This window comes from Myotis yumanensis, unplaced genomic scaffold (assembly GCF_028538775.1).
Source record: "Myotis yumanensis isolate MYYU_CA2020_CCGP unplaced genomic scaffold, mMyoYum1.0.hap1 SCAF_12, whole genome shotgun sequence".
NCBI lineage: Eukaryota > Metazoa > Chordata > Mammalia > Chiroptera > Vespertilionidae > Myotis > Myotis yumanensis.
In genome coordinates this window covers 37,007,706-37,031,266 of record NW_027223763.1, presented here as the reverse complement: position 1 = coordinate 37,031,266, position 23,561 = coordinate 37,007,706, and the positions used below count along the sequence as shown (strand labels likewise).

At 45.4% G+C, this 23,561-nt stretch overlaps 1 protein-coding gene across 1 annotated transcript; it reads left to right on the top strand.

The window, feature by feature from the left end:
- Positions 1-2,114: 2,114 nt before the first annotated feature.
- Positions 2,115-21,676, top strand: PSAT1 (phosphoserine aminotransferase 1). Its single transcript, XM_070431457.1, has 9 exons — positions 2,115-2,240; positions 6,532-6,592; positions 7,264-7,333; positions 9,366-9,571; positions 10,371-10,543; positions 12,289-12,458; positions 17,797-17,925; positions 19,798-19,935; positions 20,540-21,676. Exons 1-9 carry the CDS (start codon positions 2,181-2,183, stop codon positions 20,643-20,645), a joined length of 1,113 nt encoding a protein of 370 aa, XP_070287558.1. The 5' UTR covers positions 2,115-2,180; the 3' UTR covers positions 20,646-21,676.
- Positions 21,677-23,561: the final 1,885 nt, after the last annotated feature.

The window sequence follows — 23,561 nt, the reverse complement described above, 5'->3', positions numbered from 1 at the left end:
TTGGTACCAGAAATCCTTATATACAAGTAAAGACACCTGATTTTTTTTTTAAAAAAAATTGCTTTGAAAAAAAGGGTAGGTTATTATTATTACTATTTTTTTTGTAAGTCAATCAAAATTACACCTATTTTTTTTGTCAGATCAGCAACAAATAATTTTAGTAATTAGTTTATGTGCGCCATGAGATGAAACAGGTTGAAAATGGTTGGATTAGAGATTAGGCGTCTACTTACTAGCTAAGTCATTATATAAAAATCATTGATAGGTGACAATTTTTACACACTTGAGTTTATGGACTGAGATTAAAGAGAAAACCACAGGTTCAAAATGGTGTCACTTTTGGTAAAAGCCCATTCACCAAACCCATCAAATTGCAGTTTCAACCTTTCCCAGAAATGTGCTCTTAATCAATCAATATGGAATCTTCTGGTCAAGCACCAATAATCTGTCACATGGGCCCTCTTTGATCCCCCCATAGAAAGAAGAGGCAATGGGTGTGAGAAAAAACCCTCACCATTTCCTTTCCCAAAACAATACATACCTAGTCTAAAAATAATCCACACTTTTGTTATTGTTAATAGTTCCTTTGCCCCATCCATCTTCCTACACTTTCCACTTTGTACACCTCCAAGCACATAAATGGTGGGATGCTGCCCAGATTCATGAATTGCTTTAAAAAAATCAATTAAATCTTCAAATTTACTCAGTTGAATTTTATTGAAGACTTCTCATGAAACTTTGCAACTTGCTAAGTGAAGGTGCTGAGGAAGGCACTGACCTTGTTCATTTCAGCTCTTTCTGAGAAACTTTGCCCTCCAACTCCCAAACCCAAAGCAGTACCTCTGCTCCCAGCCCCATCCTGCCTACCACATACCACCGAAAGCAAGCAGAAGCCAAAACCCTGTCAGTTTACGAGCCTTCTGAAAGGGGTAGTTGACAGCCTGGCTAGTGTTACAGAAAGCCCCAAGGCAGGCACTGTGTGTACTCGTGGCACATCAATTTTGCTCAAAGATTTGGGAAAATGTTTTTATATTAAAAGAATGTAGGTTAAATTGTGGAGTAGAACTCCTAGTTCACACTTTTAAAAATGATGAAATTCCAGACTTCAGAGAAACTTCTTTCTTGCAGGAGAGAGAGCCTCCCTGTTTCAGAACCCCATGTGGCTCTCCACAAGAATTCGAGCAGGACTCTATTGTAGAACCGTTTGAGCATGGCTGGCCCTGCGCCCAGCCTGGCTCTGGGCCTCTCCCTGGCTTGGGCGGCAGCTCCCCACACGAGTATCGCGTTCCTGTTAATATCTCCTCACGTTTCTAAACTCACAGCTTGTCAGCGCTGGAGAACCTGAGAGCTACTGCCAGGTTCCCGCTCGCTGGTTTCACAAAAGGAAATGAAGAATCAGCAACTTTTAAGGACTTGCCTGGGTGGGTGGGGGTTTGGGGGCATCCAGGTTTCCCAGGCCAGGGATCTTCCCAGAATCCTTAGCTACCTCCATCCTTTAATCCTGCAGGAATTTGGGACTCCAATGTATGTGCAAAGAACCTCACCCACCCACTCGGGCCAATTCTTTACAATTCTATCCTTAGGAGCCCTGCTTCTCCACTGGAGTATCTGGCGCCATGAGGATGCATAGAAAAGTTTGGGGAATGAATGACTGCTGGTTGCGAAACAAATGCATCAGTCCCAGGGGCTGGTGGAGGAGAGATGGTTGGATGGGAGGAGGGGATGAGATTTGCTCCGCGCCTCCTCCTGCGGGCAAGAGAGAGAGTCTGGGATCAGAGTCGGAGGACTGGAACCGGTCTGATTCAAGGCGCAGAAGCGTGAACGCGCGTTCTTCCCCCCGCCCCCGCCCCCGCCCCCGCCCCCGCCCCCGATCCTCCGGCGGGGGCCCTCGGGAGCCGGCAGGCTGGTGCAATCTCCTGCACGCCTTGCATGGATCAAAGAAAGGCTGAAACAGTAAACCCAAGGGGGAGCTACGGCTTCCGGCCCCGGCTACTGAGCGCGACCAATGGGGATGCAAGCCTCATTAAGCGGACCAATCAGAGCAGGGCCTGTTACGGCGCGGCCAATCGGGGACGCCGGCTAGGCAATGGGAGAAGGCCGAGGGTCCGCGCCAGCGACAGACTCGCGCAGCCGGAGCAGCCGGTTCTCTTCTGCTGACTCGCCACGCGGGAAGCAGCACCATGGACGCCCCGAGACAAGTGGTCAATTTCGGGCCCGGACCCGCCAAGCTGCCGCGCTCGGTAAGTACTAGCGATCGCGCACGGAAAGTGCAATCCGGGCGTGAGCACGCGTGCGAGTGGCTGAGCATCCTGCGCGGGGAGCTGTGTATCTCCTCGTGGGGCGCTGGGATCCCCACTCCCGCTTTGAGTCCCGCGAACGCTCTGCACCAGCGTACACCCAGTTCAGGATCTCTCGCAGGTTGGCTTCTGGAAAAATACACTTGGGGGAAGAAGCTCGGGAGGCATGCCCGTGCAGCTGCTCCGAGGCGTGCACGATTTGCCCCGCCAGAGCGTTGCTGGCACGTCGTGATGCACACCTGGAGACTCCTGCAGACTCTCAGGCCCGGGCGTGGGAACGAGAAACCTCTCGTTCCGCGTTAGCCTAGCCGGGCAGTGCAGCGAGCCAGGCAGTGCTGAGTGAATGCATGAATGGGCACTGGGTGCATGAATGGCGAATGGGGATCGCGTTAACCCGAGGGGATTGCAAACTAGAGGACCACGCATGGCTGCCCGTAAACAGTGTTTGGGTTAGCCAGCACTCGGGAACATTGCTTTTTTTCAAAATGTAAATTTGAAAGTCTTCCAGTGCCCCCTTCTCACCCTCAGAACTACCCTAAATCCTTTTTGTCCGCCCTTTTTTTTTTGCGCGTAGATTTTTAAAAGTCGTATTGACCCCCTCGATCCCCCAAAGCCCAAAGGCATTAGAGTATTCATACTCTGGTAGGCCTCTGGCTGCTAGCCCAGTCCGCTTCACTTTGTTCTGGAGCAAATGATGAATGATTAAATTCTCCCCGGGCCACAGCAGACTTTCCAAATGCAAGTGGCACTCTCTTACTCTCTCTCTCTCTGCCCGCACAACCTCCAGCCAGGTGCCAGGTGGCTGCCGCTCCGCCCCGCCCCGCCCCGTCCCTACCCGTAGCAGCTGTGAAGCAGACGAAGTCTCTGATGTGACTTGAACGTGTGGACTATCTGTACCGCTACTGTTAGATTTTTTATTTTTCAACCAAAATGACTGATAATATGTTGTAGCAACATGGGTCGCCGCCAAGTACTTTACAATTATCTTTTGTTGAACAGGGTAGAAAGCTCCCTGGGACAGAGCCTCCTCTGTATTGTAAGAGCAGAGAATCTTACAATTTTCGATGGGAAAGGACATCTTAACTTTTCTATGGGCAGCGCTCACTGTAGCTAGAGAACAGGACTTATTTTTTTCTTTCTCGGCTATTGCAGTCAGTTTTATTTATTTATTTATTTATTTAATATATTTTATTATTGATTCTTTACAGAGAGGAAGGGAGAGAGACAGAGAGTTAGAAACATCGATGAGAGAGAAACATCGATCAGCTGCCTCCTGCACATCTCCCACTGGGAATGTGCCCGCAACCCAGGTACATGCCTTTGACCAGAATCGAACCTGGGACCCTTCAGTCCACAGGCCGACGCTCTATCCACTGAGCCAAACCGGCTTCGGCTATTGCAGTCAGTTTTAGGCGAGATTCTTTGCTAGAGCTGTGGAAATGTTTCCTGTAGGAGGCCTCTTCACCGTTTTCCCTTCTTCATCTTTTGGATTCAGTATTGCTCCCTGTGAAATTTGTTATGCATTTATTATAATGGCAGTTGTCATCATTAATACAGTTATTTGTTTATTATTTATTTTCTGGGGAGGATTTTTGCCCTCAGATGAGCCCTGTAACCTGTGAGGGGGGTGGAGGGTGTGGGGATTGTGATTCCATGTAATCACAATGGAAAACATTTTATATGATGACCAAGTACATGTATGTACTATAACTAAAACAAAAGCCTTAAGAAATAGCCTAATTAGCTACAACATACATGATTTGTATTCTGTTCCACTCTAGTTTGTTCAATTTCATTAAAAAAATTTGTTGTGACCCACAAAAGCATTCTGCAGTTTGAAAAAAATAAACTCCACTGGATTCAAAGGGCTGTGCTTTATGGGTGGAAGTCTTAAAACTCTTGTAATGATTTTCGATATAAACTTATAGGTGTCTTCAAAGAGTACTTACTATCTATAAGAGAAATGCAGTTTCTTCTTTTTTTTAAATATATTTTTTATTGATTTCTTACAGAGAGGAAGGGAGAGAGATAGATAGTTAGAAACATCGATCAGCTGCCTCCTGCACATCTCCCACTGGGGATGTGCCCGCAACCCAGGTACATGCCCTTGACCGGAATCGAACCTGGGACCTTTCAGTCTGCAGGCCGATGCTCTATCCACTGAGCCAAACCGGTTTCAGTGAGAAATGCAGTTTCAAACAGAAGTTCTAAGATAATTCTATCTCAGATGGGTGTTTCTGTTTACTAGAGGGAAGGAGCCACTAAAGTTTATTTGATCAGCCAGTGCTAATAAGCAACCAACAGTTTGCGAAACAATGACAAATTCTTGAACCTCCTTTTCAATGGAATCTTTTTTGTCTGATTCTTTATTGTTCAAATCTTGTTTCTTCAGACAAGCTGAAATCCAGTTTAGATGGTTTAATGTCCTCCTTAGCCTGAATCTTGAAAAGAAACCATCTCTGAAGGCTGGATGGTTCTATAGAGGTCTTACCTCACCTGTTCTGTGCATGTTTTTTGAACTTTTCTTTTTCTCTTTTTACTTTGTGGTAGTTCTCACATACACAGAAGTAGAGAAGCCATTGGTCCATCTCTGATATTGAACAACTATGAACATTTTTCCAATCTCGTTTCAGCCATCCCCTTGCCCTCCCCCTTCCACACCACCTTTCTCCCCTCCTGCCCCAGGATCATGTTAAAGCCAATGGAGATATCAGTTATTTAACTCATAAACATAACAGCATGCATCTCTGATAAGGGCTTACTGTCTTTAAAGAAAAAAAAAAGAGGTATTTTCCGTATCAGTTTGTAGTTATTTTCATTTTACTTGCCTTTGGGAAACAAAAGACAATGCATTTATTATAATGGCAGTTGTCATCCCTAGCTAGGAGCTGCCTTTGCAAAGGAGAGGTTTGGGAGAGATTTAGTTGCAGCCCTCATACTCCCCTCCTTCCCATTTCCTGACACTGGGATTGGCCCTAACCCGGTCCTGCTTGCCCTGTTGCCCCTGTGAGACTGACTGTGGTGATGATGTGACTGCATTGATCCTACAAGATAGGCCAGAGGCTCGCCAGGGAATACAGAGTTGTCAGAAAAATTGTATACTTGGTCATTTTCTTTTAAATCCAATTAAAAGAAATATTTTTATTGACTTCAGAGAGGAAGGAAGAGGAGGGAGTTAGATAGAAACATCAATGATGAGAGAGAATCCCCTGCTGGGGATCTAGCCTGCAACCCGTGCATGTGCCCTTGACCGGAATCGAACCCTGGACCCTTTGGTCCTGTTAACGTAAAAAAACCATTGAAACCTGTAAATAATTTTTGTGAGTTTATTTGAGCCAAACTGTCAACCACATGCTGGGAAGCAGAACCTCAAGGAATTGAGATAATGCTCCTGAGAATGGCGGGTTACATCTGTATTTATACATTGCAATCAAAGGAAAGGGATGGAGGTGGATTACATGAAATCCATTGGTGATAGACCAGAGAGGTGGGAGAAAGCAAAGCGGGGGGGACCCCTGGGATTGGATAAAAAGTAAAATGATAGATACATACTTAAGTGGGTGCAGGAACAATTAACATGATAATAATGAAGGAATTTGTGGTATCTGTCCTGGTGCCCAGCACATTAGATTGTGCCCCAAGGGGTCCAGAAAAAGGGAAGTTACAAGTTACCCAGACATTTCAAAGGGTATGTTATCATAGATGCAAAAAGACAGGCAGGCTCAGTGAAGGTAAAGGTTGACCTTGTCAGTGAAGATACCTGCCTAGGATATAACTGCCCACCATAACTGCTTTTAGTTAAAGTTTAATTTCAGACCATCCTCTGTGGTTACTTCAGGTCTCTGAGTTTGCAAGACTGCCATGCAGGCCTCCCCTGAGCTTGTCAGGTCAGCATTTTTTCCCTTTCTACCATAGTCCGCAGGCTCTACCCACTGAGCCAAACCAGCTCGGGCTCCAATTTATTTTTTATATCTAAGTTAATTCAGACCTTTGGAAAAACTATCATAGCATCAATCACATTTGGTGATTTCACACTCAACTTTTGTGAAAATTGGGTCTTCTGGGCTCTGTGGGAGGAAGGGGATTGGCTGTGGGTGGGGACAGAAGCCTCCAGATCTCACAGGTCCTAGGGTCAACTCCCCTTCCATGTCCCTCCCCACCCGCAGGTTTGTATGTCCAGTGGGAGAGCTGTGCACACAATACTCATCACCTATTTTATTTTGTTTTTTTCTAGGTACTGTTAGAGATACAAAAAGAATTATTAGACTACAAAGGCGTTGGGATTAGTGTTCTTGGTAAGATTTACTTAACTTTAGTTGCATGCTTGTTGGAAGCAATTTTGAAATCAACCTAAACAAATGCTGGTGAGATTTCATACATCTCAGCTATGGTTTTGCTAGTCATAGAGTCTGAGACCCGGAGGTTCTTACTGTACATTTGCATACCCATGTCCCAAATATTTATAATATAACTTCACGTTCATTTTGTTTTTCCTACACTTAAAAATGAACTTAATTAAAAGTTTAAAAGTACAGAAGGTTCTTATGAAGATCTTACCTGTTAATAATTTCATTAAGATTCTCTTCTTTATATTATTGGAGAAGAGAACCTTTGAGTTCTAAAATTTACTTTATTTTTATTTATTTATTTTCTTTATAGTTCCAAAGGCTACACAGTATTAAGAGACCGAAGGGTTAACAGTATGCTCATTGCTATTAAATATTGTTCCTGTGGGTTTTGGGACATGTACTTAGGTATCTGTGAGGTGAGAGTATAGTGTAGAATTTTGTGCTCTTGTCCCAGAGGGCAAATCATTTAGGTTTTCCCCTAAATGAAGTTGAATGCAAAATAACTGAAGTTTCTACTTATTCTTTTACTTGCAAATCTTGTCCTTTTTTCTGAAGTTACTTGTGTCCATTTGGTTTTGAACTGGAACTTATTTTGTTGTTTATCTTTCATTCCACAGAAATGAGCCACAGGTCAGCAGATTTCGCTAAGATACTTAACAACACAGAGAATCTTGTGCGGGAATTGCTGTAAGTTTAAAGTTTTAAGACCAAACGGCATTACTTTTGTTTGATAACATATGTACCTGGGTGTTTGTTACATTATTTTCTATACAATGCTGTTTAGAATATTCTATAAGTAAAACTATAGTCTTATTAAGATGTTCCCAAAGCCACTAAATTGTTCCCCATCTTGCACTTATGTGTTTTTATTTTATGTAGTATTTCCAAAGATTTGAAATGGTCATATCTGGGAAAGATTTTTCCAGAAGTTCAGCTGGCCTAAAAGGGATTTAAATGACAAAGAGATATCTGGTCGTCTTAGCATTACTAACTTCTAGGTCACTTGGTCTGGAAGGTCCTCGTATTGCCTATCAGAATTACCGGGGAGGGGAGGAGAGGGGTCTTAAAAAAAATGTAAATTCTGGGCCCCATCCAGAACTGGTGTCAAAATCTCTGTAGAAACTTCATTTTAACAGGCTCGGTGGGTTAACTCCAGAAACTGCCACTCTAGGTTACCCCCCTCCTAGGCTACCTGTACTGCTTTTCTTTTTTTGTTTTGGTAATCCTCACCTGAGGATATTCTTTCCATTGCTTTTCAGAGAGAGTGGAAGAGAGGGGGAAGTGGGAGAGAGAAAAAAACACAAGATGTGAGAGAGACACATCGACCAACTGGTTGCCTCCTGAAAGCACCCTGACCAGGAGGGGCCAGGGAGCAAACCTGCAATCCAGGTACATGCCCTTGACCGAGAATCAAACCCGAGACCCTTCTGTCCATGGGCTGACACTCTAACCACTGAGCAACCGGCCAGGGCTGTACTGCTTTTTTTTATCCAGAGGAAACTTTTATTCTTAAACACATTTCTGTTTAAAGGAGAGGTTTTATAATATCAATATAGGCACATAGAAGAATATATTAACCTTGGAAATGCACATTTTTTTTTTCCTGCTCATAAAACTAGTGCACGTTCAAGATAGAAACTTTAGAAAAAATAAACTCACAAATTAAACTGGACTTGTCTATAACCCCATTAGTCTAGTCAGGAATAATCATTGTTAATGTTTTATGGTCCATTCTTGCATTCTTTCATGAACAAAATTGGAATTGTACTGACTGTTTCATTACTTTCCTTCTAAATTGCCTTGATAAATGCTTCAGAAAGATTTCCAGTGTCAACTTGGTTCATAGCATGGACCAGCACACCAATATTTTTAGGACTTTTGGTTGCAAAGGACAGAAGCCCAACTCCTGGCTTAACCGAAAAAAACAGGAATATATTGGTTCTCTCCCTCTCTCCCTCTCCCATGCCCTTACCCTCCTCACTTTCCCCCAAGCAGGTTACCTTTGCTTTCTTCCTCCTAGCTTCAAAGGCCCTTCCTTTGCCTCTGTAACTTGTTTCCTGAGCCCACGCAGCCCCGCTGGTTCACTCTTTCTACCTCTGTGACATTCTAAGTAAACTCCTGCTTGTATTTGAAAAACAAACAAACAAAAAAGAATGGATTATCTCACATGATGGAAAAGTCCAGGAGTGATTTAGGAGTTCGGGTGGTCCCTCCTTAGGACAATCTGCAATTGTGTGGGGTTTTTTTCCATCTCCTGGCCCTGCTATTTTATGTGCTAGCTTCATCAGATGGCCACCATTGACTGCAGGGTTAGTTCCTACAAGTTCATTCTTCCCCTCAATAGGAATAGCTCTTCTTTCCCAAAAGTTTGATCAAAGCTCTCAGAACAAAACCCCATTGGCCAACTTGGGTCACATGTTTATCCTGAGGAGCTGGGGTTGTTTACCCTTTAACCATTTGGAATGGCAGTGGGATGATACCCCAAAGGAGCAGCAGGGTGTTACTAGCTTCTGTCTGAACAGTGACCATAGGCTGCCCCACGGGGCCAACAAATAGTTGTCCAAGGAGTGAACAGATAGTGACTGGATTGGGGAAGGCAAAGGGGTGGTGGGGCTTTCCCATATTTCTTTTCCACCCAAGGTACAGTGCTGATAAAGCATCACTCATGCTCCATCTTTGACTGTCTCCTGTGCTTACTGTCTCCTGTGCTTTTGCCCAGAGCCGTTCCAGACAACTACAAGGTGATTTTTGTGCAAGGAGGTGGGTCTGGCCAGTTCAGCGCTGTCCCCTTAAACCTGATTGGACTGAAAGCAGGCAGGTGTGCCGACTACGTGGTGACAGGAGCTTGGTCAGCCAAAGCTGCAGAAGAAGCCAAAAAGTTTGGGACTGTGAACATCGTCCACCCTAAACTTGGGAGTTACACAAGTAAGTGCGGGGAGCTGAGGTGGACTGTAATGTTGACTGGCGGGTGGTCCCTCCTTAGGACAGTCTGCAATTGTGTGGGTGTTTTGGTTGTTCCTCCTTGTCAGCAGTTAGTTTGAGACCATCTAGATTGTGGGGTGGTGGTACTAGGTAAGGTTATTAAGTGTTACTGCAGAAAGAGCATCCCTAAGCTCATTTGGCTGAGAAGCCCAGGGTCTGGTTTGGCTTAGGTATGGTTTGATCAAGGGCCCCAACACTATGTCCAGGTCCTGGTATCTCACTGTCTCCTCCGCGGTGGCCCCATAGTCAGGAAAGCTGTCCCCTTGGGATCAGAAGATGGCTGCAGCCTCTGCGGACCTTACGCTCTCCCCAGTTTCAGTGCCTGTGCTCACACATGCCAGTAACAGTCGTGTCTCATGGGTCCCGTTCCATATCAGTCATGTGACAGCACCTGAGTCACATGGTACTTTTGAGGCTTCAGGTGGAACTGATTCCACTGGAATCACATGGACTGGGAATGGGGGAGGCTGGAGCCCCAAGGGGGAACTGTTGGACCACCAAATAGGATGACAAGCAAAAAACCCCAAATACTCCGCCATAACTGAAGATTTAACAGTCAGCAGGGTTGATCATCCTTTTAGGAGCGGGGTGGTGATTATAATAATGCGAGATGGTAGGGTGCTTTCACTCGGGAATGCTAAGGAATCAGTCTCATTGCTAGGGGAGGGCTGTTATTCCTGTTGGGCTCCATCTACCTAAGGAAAGGGCAGTACAAGTGTCTCCAACTTGTCTTCTGTGATAGAAATCGTAGACCCAAGCACCTGGACCCTCAACCCGGAAGCCTCTTACGTGTATTACTGCGCCAACGAGACTGTGCATGGCGTGGAGTTTGACTTTGTCCCCGACGTCAAGGGAGCAGTGCTGGTCTGCGACATGTCCTCAAACTTCCTATCCAGGCCAGTGGACGTTTCCAAGGTAGGGTGTAAAAGAGGGGACCACAGCGTCTTTAAGGGCATTTTAATATATACTAGAACGAGGAGAGGGTGGGGAGCCGTGGCCTGCAGAGGCCCTGGAGCCAGGGTAGCTCAGTGAGCAGGCCAGTATCACCTGTTCATTATAGACTGTCAGATGTTTAAGTCCTGACGTTCCCAGCCCCGTGTGAATGAAGGCCTCACGGGGTCACACGCAAGTCCATGGGGAATTTATCTGCCTTTGAGTGTGGCTCTTAGAAACTTTTTCGGTCACATTGGGAGTGGCTTGCTGTCCTCAGGAGAAGATGCAGATTATCCCAGCTCTGGGTGCCTGTGAAGGAGCCCCGCCTGGCCTTGTACCCACCTCAACTCCAAGAGCATCAGCACACGTAGACTTTGGGTGTCACACGAAGGTGGCAGTGGGAGTAGTGTACCCAGGTGCCTACAAAAGGTGGCATAACATCTGTGAGGAATGGAAAACAAACTGACAAAAAAATCTGCCTTTAAAAAAAAAATTGTGGTAAAATATACTTAACATAACATTGGTCATTTTAACCGTTCTAAGTGCAGTTCAGTGGCAGTAAGTATATTCACACTGTTGTGTGATCACCACCACCATCCATCTTCAGAACTTGTCCTCTTCCTGTCGTTCTAAGTGCAGTTCAGTGGCAGTAAGTATATTCACACTGTTGTGTGATCACCACCACCATCCATCTTCAGAACTTGTCCTCTTCCTGTACTGAAACTCCGTGCCCATGAAACATTAACTCCCCAGTACTTGCTCCTCTAGCCCCTGGTAACCACCATTTGTACTTTCTGTCTCCATGAATATGACCACTCTCGTTGCCACACATAAGCGGAATTATGCAATATTTGGCCTTTTGTATCTGGCTTATTTCACTTAGCAGAATGCCCTTGAGGTTCATCTTTGTGGTAGCACTTGTCAACTTCTTTCCTTTTTAAGGCTGCATAATATTCCATTGTACTAGTATGGATATACCACATTTTGGTTATAGCCTGGTATGTATTACCAGTCACCGTGCACTGGCAATTCTAAACAATATCAAGTATAAAATACTCCGCCTGCCGGACCAGACTGCTCCCTCTTCCCACCTGGGACACCACCACAGGGAGACATAAGACAGGGTTCTGTATCTTATCCTATATAATAAAGAGCTAATATGATAATTAGACTGAACAGAACGACCATCCGGACGAAGCCAAGGCTGTGAGGGCAGAGCCCCTTGCTTGAATTTCATGCATCGGGCCTCTAGTATGACAAAATTTCCTGAAGAAACTTTAAAGATCTGTTTTTTAAAATTTCTTCTCTCTCAGGCAGCTTATCTCATTTATCAGCATTCTTCTGATTGTCCCTTTATACAAATATAAATGGGTAAAAATTCTGGTGTTTTTGGTTACCAAGGACAGTTAGCCTCCCTCTTTTAAAGACTAGCATGGGTGTAGATGGAAAGGATGCAGGGTGAAGATGAATATGTATAAGGTCTGTATCGTGATGGCCTTGGGCTAGCCCCTGACTGGAGGGAAGGACCAGGCAGGACATACTGTAGGCCTCAGAACTCGAAAGTGTCTGAGATGGAGATGCCTTTAGAGAAGAGAATACACTCTGAATAGGAATACAGCAGTCACCTCTTCATAGAAATCATGCTTTGCAAAGAGGTTGGGAAGTTTCCATACATTTCAGAAAAATGGCCAAGTGCGTCTACAGTGGTATGTGTTTCTCGTTTTCAGTTTGGGGTGATTTTTGCTGGTGCGCAGAAGAACGTTGGCTCTGCGGGGGTCACGGTGGTGATCATCCGCGATGACCTGCTGGGGTTCGCCCTCAGGGAGTGCCCCTCGGTCCTGGAGTACAAAGTGCAGGCCGGAAACAACTCTTTGTACAACACTCCTCCCTGCTTCAGGTAACCCCGCTGTGCTACTTGTGGACCGATGGAGGGGGGGGTGTCTTTCCCATCAAAGCAGAGGTGACTTTGAAGTAGAGTGTTTGCATGAACCAGTGACCTGATAGCCTAGACATCCTATCAGGAGTCTTTGTCTGGCTCATGCGTCCCTGTGCACTGTTTAGTCAGTCTTCCCTCTAGCCCTTTTTGGCGGGGGGGGGGGGGGGGGGGGGGGGGCTGGGGGGTGGGTAGTGTTTTTGTTTGATTTTGTTAGCCTTGGTGGTTCACCATTAACCCCAAAGCTCTGTGCAGGTGAAGTGCTGTGACTGCATCTCAAACAACCAGTGCAAATTGGGAGGAGGACTTTTAAATGGGGGGCCTCCCCTGCTTGCTTTTCTTTCCCTGCTGGGCCTGCACGAAGGAAGCTTGAAGCTTGGCAGCAAACATACTGGCGTGGGACAAACACCTTCCTGGTTTTTCACCCAACCTGCAGGGTCCTGTTAGGTGCTTTGCACGCCTCTCAGGCCTGCCCACAATCTTTTAACTCCCAGCTTCAGGTGGTTTGGGAAAACCTTTGGGACCCCTGGGATTTAACAGTTTCCTGAGAGATCTTCCTACCAACCATCTGTGTGGCCTTAGGCAGGGCAGATCCTCTCATTATTATTATTCTCATTTTGCAAGTGAAGAAGCCGGGGCCCTGCCTCTAGGATTTAAGCCCAGGCAGCCTGGCTCCAGAGCCTGAGCCTCAGTGTGCTCTTCGCAAGCAGAATCATCAGGGTGGGTTTGTTTGCGTTTGAAGGATACCATCTGTGAGGGGCGGAAGTTTTCTTCAAAGAGTGTGTATAAAAGGGGGACTTCATTAGAGGTCTCCCCACTAGGTGCTGCCTGTAGAAAATGTCCCCCACATACATTTCTTTCCTAGGAAAGAAAGGAGTTGTTTTCAAAGCCAGGATTCTGTTGGAATCCCTGCCAGTTTTCCACCCGCTCACGTGGGGCAGAGCAGCTCCTTGGGTTGTGTCCCCTGTGGTCCTTAGGGAAGGGGGTGTTCTGATGCTAGCTCTCCTGGTGGCCTGGAAACCCCACTCTGTTTCCCCCTGGTTAAAAGTGTTTCTAGGGATGGGGTGGTGTTCGGTGGGGGATGCTGAATCTATTGCTCACCTCTGGGGTTCTAGGCAGAGGAAAAAGAGTGCTCCCTGGCCAACCTGGAAGTGAGAACTGGGCGTGCTGAGTCGGGAGGCACAACTGGGGACCCTCTAGGACAGGGCTCCTAGAGGAGGGGCTGAGGTGCCAGGTTCCACAATGGCAGGAGGTAGCTCTACCTGTTAGAAGGTGGGGCCAGGGCCTGGCTCTCAGTCAGGTGAGCCTTTCAGGGCCACTACTGGCTGTGGGAGGTGGAGGGAGACGGGGAGAGCACCATCCTGAAATTGGCCTGAAGGTGGCCAAGTTCTGATCAGAGCACAGCCTGGAGGAGCAGGGGAGCTGTCGTCTGGCATCTTCTCCACGAGTTATGTTGTGAAATAAAATTTAAAAATGTGGTGAATATGTTAATATGCTGTTTGTTACTATTAGGGGGGAATCAGCAGGAACTGAGAAAGTGGGCCAGTCTGTCTAATGCAGTGGTTCTCAACCTTCCTAATGCCACGACCCTTTAATACAGTTCCTCATGTTGTGGTGATCCCCCAATTTCATTGTTACAAATTGAACATAATTAAAGCATAGTGATTAATCAAAAAAATGTAATTATATATGTGTTTTCCGATGGTCTTAGGCGACCCCTGTGAAAGGGTCGTTCGACCCCCAAAGGGGTCATGACCCACAGGTTGAGAACCACTGGTCTAATGGGAGGTGAAAATGTCTGGAATCAAACCTGGAGATACAGAGGAAGTCCTAGAGCAGGAGCTTTGTCATAGGGTCCCCTCCAGCCGTGACCCCAGGCCTTGACCTCGCATGGGGTGGGGAGGACAGAAAGGTGGCCGCAGGAACTACCTCCCAGAACTTTCCTACCTGAGGAGACTGCTAAGCCAGAGACAAGGGCAGAGAAGGGGTTACGTTTTTCCCCAGACAGATCAGAGCAGTGATAATTGGGCAGCTCGGGGCAGGATAGTTAATGTTTGATTCGAGTCATGTAAAGGTAGAAGATGAAAGAGACTGGCTTAAATGTATTCTGCCCGAAGACAGCTCTTGGAGGTTGCTTTGCTTTCCTTTACCCCAAAAGAAGAGGAAGAGAACAAAGTAAAAGTCTGTATAATTGAGCAGTTACCCTCAATCTCTAACTTGAAAAATGTAGAGTTCATTTGCAGTGCTTAAACGTTCAATGTTAGAAAATCGTCGCTCACCCAGTGGGAACAAACTCCTTAGACAGAGACATGAAGGTTTGTGCAAAACTTCCTCCCCAATCTTTGAATGTAAGGTGATAAGACACTCAGAACACTTCAGAACTTTCTGTCACATAAAAGTCCTTGAAAAGGTCCGCGTTTGAAAAGAAGCCTTATTTTTTCTTAGAAAATCAGAGCCAAATGACCACAGGCCCTGGGAAGTTTGTTTGAACTGTGCTGGGTAACTGGCCTTCAGGTTCTTGCCAGTAGCCCTGGGTGATGAATTGGGGTGGAATAAAGAACACTTGGTCATTCTCTTCAACCCTTAGGAGAACACATGAAGCCCAGTTAGTGAATAAGCAAAAAGATGCCTACACTTTTTTTTTTCTAACTCTGTAAAAGTTTTTACTTACTATGATTAACTGAACCCATAAGTACAAATTGGTTTTAGTTGTACTGGAAGGTAGAATAGCTAATAAGAGACAAGCTGAACCCCACTAATTTGGGCCACCTTCTCAGAATGGGCCAAGCCTTGTCCACCATCAACTCCAGAAGCTCATCCGCAGAGTTCGAATCTTTAGAAGAGCTAGGGAGAGTTTGCCTTGTCCAACATCAACTCCAGAAGCTCATCTGCAGAGTTCGAATCTTTAGAACAGCTAGGGAGAGTTTTCTGGGGACTTTTCTGGTGTGCTTTTCTAAGCCCTGGTGCACAGAATAGTTTGTATTGCTTTAAAAATTTTTATAAGAGGAACGCATGCTATTAGCAGAGGTTTCTGAAGTACAGTGGGGCCTTGACTTACGAGTTTAATTCGTTCCGTGACGCAGCTCGTAACTCAAATTATTTGTATGTCAAATCATAAAGTGAACTAGTGAGACACGTGATGCTGGGCTGATGTTGTGGCGTTCACTGTGACGTTCGCTGTGCCAACTAGCGGTGGGGTATCTGAAGCTGGCTCGCAACCCGAATTTTAGCTCGCAACTCAAAGCAAAAAATTGGCCGAGAGACTGCTCGTAGCTCGAAAAACTCGTTAGTTGGGACACTCGTAAGTCAAGGCCCCACTGTAATCAGAACCTCCGGGGTAACCACTGGTAATTGCTTGCCGTGTATCCTAACAGATCCTTAACTGGGCATATGCACATATACAGGGCTGTATATATAATTACGCGAATGGAACTTTCCTATGCACACTGTTCTGAGAATTCCTTTATTTCCCACCCAACAAAATACCATGAACATTGCCATATCTGCTCACCAGCCTGCCTTTTTTTCCTTTGAATTGCTGTGTGGTATTTCATAGAACAGATGTCCTGTGATTTATTGAGTCATTTAACAGGCAGTCTTAGGTGGTAAACCTGGGCTCTGTGTTTGCAGTTGGCATTTTAGATGTATAAGTATAAATCAGGTGAAAGTGTTGCAGTGAGAGTGGGGAGAATGGAGACCAAGTTGGAAAGCTGTGTAAGCATTTGAGGGCCCTGTATTGTGAAGGTTTGGATTGTATGGGGGTAGAAGCATACGTTAATGCTTCTAGAAGCCACAGGAGAGTCACAGGGACTAGACATCCTTCCACTGCAGGGATGTGATCCCTAGGACAGCCCTCTGCCTCTTGGTGAGGCTTCAGACACCGAGTCTCCGGACTATGCGTAAAATGGGTGGGTTTTCTGCTGACTCTGTCTGCTCAGATTGCATTAGGATTAGCCAGAGAGCGAGGGCAGTGAGTCTGAGCAGGTCAGCCGCCGGGAAGGTAGTGTGTCAGTGCTGGATTTTAATGCAGTGTTGGATGTGATTATCAAAACAGCAGTGTGGGGACCCTGGGAGAACAGAGCTGCAGGTGAAAGTGAACTGTGGCCTCCGAAAAGTACTGTTGGTGAATGGGCTTGAGGGTGGCTTTGGTGGCGGGTGTGTTTTTGTACTTGGTGGAGAGAGAGCAGTTTTGGGGGATGTCACATCAGTCTCTACCTGTCCAGCCCAAGCCCTAATGCACTTCACAACATTTGGGACACAGACAAGATGAAAGGGCAAGATCACCCCAATTCTAGGCCCCAGAAAGCCATTCTGAAAGAGGTTGCATTAGACTCCTCACCTGATGTCACATCAGTCCCTACCTGTCCAGCCCAAGTCCTCATGCAAACCTTATAACACTCAATGTCAGCAGGTGGAGGTAGGGGAGTGGCAGACAGGCGGCCTTAGTAGGGGACACACTTCCCTTCCTCCACTTGCTGACATTCAGTTCCCACCTCAAGCATCCTCAGACCCCCTGGCCCCAGCCCACCCAGTTAACCCTTCACTTCCTGAACTACCAGAGTCCTCTGCACATACTTCCCTGTGCAGCTTTTACCATTTGCTCTTTTATTTTATATTTCTTTGTGGAAAAGGTGCTCAGCTTTTCCACTCCAGAGCCGACCCAGGGCCCTCCACCAGGCAGGAGGCAGTGTGGCTTAGTGCTAAGAGCATGGGCTCTGAGTCACAGTCCTGACTCTAGGCCCAGTGCTGCCACTTACTAACAGATTCCCCAGGATTAGTCACCTCGGGACCAGGGAGACCAACCCACTTCTGGTGGACACGTGCGACATTTTAACTGCCTTGCTCTTCCCAAGTCCACCTTCCCAGCCAACAGGCAGATCCAGCAGGGTCCTTGCTCCCCTGGTCTCATAGTTGGGCAGGGGACCTAACGGACCAATCCCAGCCTTCCCTGGGATCCTCTGAATTGGGAGTGAGGAGAAAGAGGCAGGCGTGTGTTGGTGAAATTGTGAGATATGAGGTCAAGAGCCCAGGGAACATTAGAAGGATGCTCATCTGAAAATAGGAAGCCACCAGTCCAGCAGAGAGAAGCAAGGATCAGAAATAGCAGATGGGGTGGGATTTGTGTCCCTGGTTCCAAGGAACCTCCATCCTTCATGGGGCCTGGAGCCATCCCTTTCTGAGCCAAGTGACCAGTGACATCATAAAGACTATTTTGGTACAACTGAACAGTTTGCTTGAGTGTCTTTCCACTTTTGCAGACCAGAACTAAATGCATGTTTTTTTGTTTTAATCTTTATTTTAGCATCTATGTCATGGGCTTGGTCCTGGAGTGGATTAAGAACAATGGCGGTGCAGCAGCCATGGAGAAGCTCAGCTCCATCAAATCGCGGATGATTTATGATATCATTGATAATTCTGAAGGATTTTATGTGTAAGTTGATGGATTTTCTCTCACATTTTGTCTCTTTGTGAATTTAGAAATGTGTATATCCCAAGGAGTTTTGGCAAATGGGTGCATTCATCTTTCTCTGGGACATTGAAGTGCTGGTGAGCTGGGTGGGGGAACCCTCAATACAGTCTTCATTCCTCTATCTTTTAGGTCTTCCCGCTCCTCCCCCCCCTTAAATTAGCTATGCTTTTTATAATTGGTCCCTCATGGTGGGAGCCTGAGGCAGCAGAATGTCAAAAGAGGGTATCCACTGAATTTTTCATTGAAATGTCAACTGTGACACCTACCACTTTGTGAGAAGGGGTGGGCGGGTAAACTGAAGGCTCAAAGCCTGTTACCAGATACCTGGTTTCCCCCCTTGAGTCTCTTCTGCATTTAGGTGTGCATGTGACTCCTGTTAACTAACAGGAATTGTGGATGTACCCTCAGGGGAGAGTGTGACTTTAATGGGGGCTTCCTCACACTACTTTTATTTGCTAATTTTCATGAATCCCACTCTGAGAAGTGAAAGACTAAGACAGGAAGTATTGGAAAGTGGAGAAAGAGGGTTATTACATATTTAACTTTTCTTTTATTCCGGAGGAGTATGTCGGTTCCTCTGACATTTGCCACTTTGGGTTGTCAATGGAAAATAATTTTGGCTGCTTATTTTCCAAATTCGAAACTGAAGTCCTAGATAAAAAATTCACTCATCAATTTTGAGAGTCTGTACAAGCCCTGTCGGTCTGTGCAAGGTACTGGGAATAAAAAGATGAGTTGATTGAATCTAGCTGTTCTAAATTGTTTCCGTTTCCTATTTTTGCATCACAAAACACCCCAAGCTAATGGCTTAAAATGACAACCATTTTCTTTGCTTGTGATTCCTTGGGTCAGCCGGTGGGGCTGGGCTCAGCTGGGGAGTTATTCTGCTGCCCCCACCTGGGATCGCTTATTCAACCGAAGTCATCTGGTGACTCACCTGGAGCCAGGGGTCAAAACTGGCCTCAGTCACATGTCTGGGAGTTGGTGCTGGCTATTGGCTGGGCCTCTCATCTCCAGCAGGCTAGCTCTGCTTACTTAATGGAAGCAGTGTTTTAAGAGGTCAGGGCAGGTGTAGAAGCTGCATACGCCCCGTGAGGCCTGGAAGTTGTACAGCATCGCTTCTGTTGCAGTCTCTTGGTCAAAGCAAGTCACAGGCCAGCCCAGATTTAAAAGGTATGAAGAACTAGACCCCCACCTTTGCTCGGAGGGCTGCAGAGAATCTGTGGCTGTTTAAAAATATACCACAAACATTTTCTGCAAATATACTTAATCCTCACATCATCCTTATGTGAGGTTCCATTACTCTTCCCACTGTTCAATGAGGAGAGTGAGGTATAACAGAGAGGTTAGTAAGTTGCTCAAGGTCACACAGCTTGAGACAATGCAGTGTGACAAGTGCTTTGAGAAAACCGCTGCTCATTATATATTTTGAAATCTTTCAAATACTATGAGGGCCAACTTTTTTTTCTCTGCAGCCTTGTAGAGAAAGCCACACATTGCTGTGTGGCTGCCATGTGTTGGAAGCTTCATACATGTTGTAACACTCAACTGTCACAACTCGTCTGAGATGGAGGTGTTATTATTTCCAATATTCAGATGAGGCAATGGGTGCTCATGGAAATTAGCTACAAGTCATACAAGAGAATGCTCAGTCACTGTTCCTTATGCTACAGGCGTCTCCCTAAGTAGATGATAAATGTCCTGGGCACAGCTTTTTCCTTAAATCCGCTGTTTGCATCTAGAAAATGTTTAAACATTTTTTTTCCCTGTTCATTTGTTAATGGCAGTTGCACATTTTAGAAAAGTTGCTGGACTAATAAACGTGTTTCTCAGGTGTCCAGTGGAGCCCCAGAATAGAAGCAAGATGAATATTCCATTCCGCATTGGCAACGCCAAAGGAGACGATGCTTTAGAAAAAAGATTTCTCGATAAGTCCCTTGAGCTCAATATGATCTCTTTGAAAGGGCACAGGTGAGTATGCATCCAGTCCAGAAGCCGGGCAGAGAATGGGTTTAGCTTTTCAAATGCAGAGTAAAATGCCTGCCCATCTCTGAGTAGCAGTTATTGTAACTTGGGAAAACCAGTTGTCACAGGGATAACCCTTTTTCCTGTTACTTCTAGAGCTCTTAGCACGATTCCCTTGTTGAGAGCACGGAGGAGCCACGTATTCCAAGGACTTTTGTTAAAATTCCCCTTGAAAATGCCATGATGAGATCTTATAGCACAGGGGTTACCGTCCCATGTCTGATGAGGCTGGTACAGCCCCGTTCGGTGTAAGCAGATCACTGGTGCTCCAGCTGAGTGTCAGATGGAGCAGTCAGTCTTGCAGGCTCTATGAAAAATACATGTCCTCACCACATAGGAGGTAGGACGTGTACCCTGCAGTGGTCCCGGCTCCCTGTTTCCGTTGAGCTAGGTTATGTGTGAGTCGATAGACCTTTGCTGCATCAGGGAGGATTTTCTAATGACTAGATGTCTGAAGCTCTCAGCCACCTGTGGGGGTGACTGGAAAGAGGGTTTGTCTCGATGCTAAATTAGATGCTCTTGTTAATGGTGGTACCTTTGATCCTTCTAGGTCTGTGGGAGGCATCCGGGCCTCTCTGTACAATGCTGTCACGATCGAGGATGCTCAGGAGCTGGCAGCCTTCATGAAGAAATTTTTGGAGATGCATCAGCTGTGAACACATCCTAACCAATCTATATTCTACCCTTGAACAATGTCCCACATTTAAAGTAACTTAACGGCTTCAAAAATTTTACCATGGTAGTTTTCTCAAAGGAACATGCTTATTATAGATTCCTCCCTCCCCACCCCTCCGCCAAAAAACCCCCACAAAACAGCGCAGTATGCACAGTTCTTCAAAGCTGGTGGGACGTAACAGACACCTTAATTTTGACTTGAAATGAAAGCATTTAAAAAATCTTTCTTTAGCTTTTCTAACAACCCCACTTTTATGTTGTCTTTGCTGCTACGTTTTCTAGCTAGATCTTAGTATTCAGACTTGCCTGTGGACTTACTTACACAAAGTGCAGTTAATGTTCCTGGAGACACACGAACGCGTAGCATTGAGGGTGGGTGGGGTCTGCTAGGTGCTGAATTTTGATCCTTCCCAAAATGGCAGCTGTAGGGGCTCCTGGGTTCCACAGGGATTAAATCGGGTCAACCTTGACCATGGGTGAGTGTTTAGGAGTTCTAGGCTAAAGGGCCAATTGGAGATCTTAATACTGTTACTCTCATAAAGAGATAAAAGTGATATACCATACATTTATATAGCAAAGTCTGTTTTTAATACCAAATAGTTTATATCTCTATGCATTTATATTTCTAATAATGTGGTTCTTAGTGATATATGTAGAGTCTTTGGGAATTTGTTAAGAGTCCTTGACATTGTGCATTGTTTTTTCAACAGTTGTGTCTTCTCCCTTCCCTCCTACCTTTGGAAGCTGCTTCACAAGATTTAGAAGCTCCCCGATTCACTTTTATTTAGGTGGAAGAGAAGGTTGGTTGGTTATTTTTTCAGTTATGCCGTGAAACTAAAAAAAATCTTAAACTCCCTTAGCGTTTGTTCACTTGACTGTTCTCGTTAATTGTGTTTGACCAGAGTGATGCTGTGAGTTCTGGAAGATCCTTGCTGGAAAGTCTTGTTGTTTATCCATTGTCAGTATTTGATGTTGAGTATGTGAAGGACATTAAAGTCCTAAAACACCTAAACCTTTGTCAGTGAATTCCTTTACCTGCTTTAAGATTGTTCTTTTTCAAAACTTTATGATGGGAAAACTTGAGTTTAAAAATAACATTTGATAGGGTATTTAATTTAGTTCAACCAAAGGTATAAAACTTGAGTTCAGTGTGTCCATTTTTAAAAAATATCTATTTTAAAAATTGATTTTAGAGAGGGAGGGAGAAGAGAGAGAAACATCAATTGGCTGCCTCCTGCACACCCCCTACTGGGGGTTGAGCCTGCAGCCTGTGACCTTTTGGTGCATGGGACGACATTCAACCAATTGAGCCACACCGGCCAGGGCTTTTTTTTTTTTTTTTTTTTTAATGATTCAGTGCACTGTGTTAGCTTTCCATTGGCTTTTGGAATGGACATTATCAGCAAAACCACCTTCCAACATACTCATAACTCATGGTGTAAAGTCCCATGAACTCTGTTCTGCTCAGGCCAGAAACATGCTAGTAGGATGGTGTTGAGCTATCTGTGTGCTTCGTTGTACTGTGTAATGAGGACTGAACTGGTCTCTCGTCTCTCTAGTCAGGGCTAAGCCTCTCAGTCTTGGTTTTCTCATCTATAAAAGGAGGATTGAAATAATTCCCCCCACTTATCTCAGGAATGTTTAAAAATTTACAAGGGCTCAATGCAGGATGTGAATAATAACCACAATAAATGTTTAGCAAAAGCCAGCCAGTCCATGGGACCCAACTAAGTGTTCCCATTGAATAGAGTCAACCTCTTCCTCAACCTTCCATCTGATGGTTGCGAACCCTGTGGTTTGTACCAGCCCCGAGTTCCTTAAAACTCCACTTGTGTCCATTCCCATTGCCATGACCAGCTCTGCTGTTGGTTCTCAGAAGAATGTTTCACCAGCCAGTTGGACGATTAATTCCCCTTGTGCTCCTCCTTGATATCAATTCCAGGCTTCTTAGCCCAGCAATCGCAGCTTCTTTTGTTTATGGTTCTTAGAATGTGGCATGAATTTGCCATGTGACACATTAGCCTGGAGATCCTGCCCCACTCGTCAGGATCAATCTTCAAGACACCTGTCAACCTCCTGACTGTGTCTCCTCCCTCAGAACGATGCTCTTTTCCCATTTAATCCATTGCAGCACCTTCATTCTGTTCTTCACTGGACTGGGTGTCTGCTTATCTGCCTTCTCCAACAAAGCAGCAAGGAGGGAGCCGTGTTTCTCTTTTGCCATCTCCTGGCCTCCTGCTTTGCCCTGAGGAGGTGCTCAACGCCTGTTTAGTGAATGAAAAGTCTTATCCCGGTCCTGTTGGTCTTCCTGAGTTTTGCAAACAGCCTGGAGTAAAAGGCAGAGTTCTAAATCTTGTGTAGGGATTTTTTAATATTCAAAAGCTTAAATATACAATTTAGTTTTCCATTAAAATGATTAGATATGATTGGTTGAATGAGTAAATTTCAAATCTTGGAGGGCTTCTAGACTCATAAATCTGTGAAAGCCTTTGGAAAATGTAGTCCCTGTTTGGATACAGATTGCTGGAAGATGCTCATTGATTGAAAACCTTGACCTTTGTATGTCTCAAGTGAATGAACTGATGCCAGCCAGTCTGCTGACACGTGGAGAGAGGTAGAAGGGGAGATAAGAGGGCTCCTGGGTCAGCAGGCTGCGATGGGAGCCAGAACCAGCTAGTCTTCCATTAAGATTACAAATGGTAGATAAACTTGTGCCTTGGGGAACTTGTGTAAGGGTGGTGGCCTTGTGTTCCTTTCAGATCCTCCAATTTGTACTTCTTCCCCTAAACTGGATTTGAAGTGTGATTTTCCTCTCAAAGTTCTTGACAACTCATAATCATACTAATGTCATCCAAGTGAGAAAAATAATTGTTCCCAATTTTCTTGTGTTTATTTCC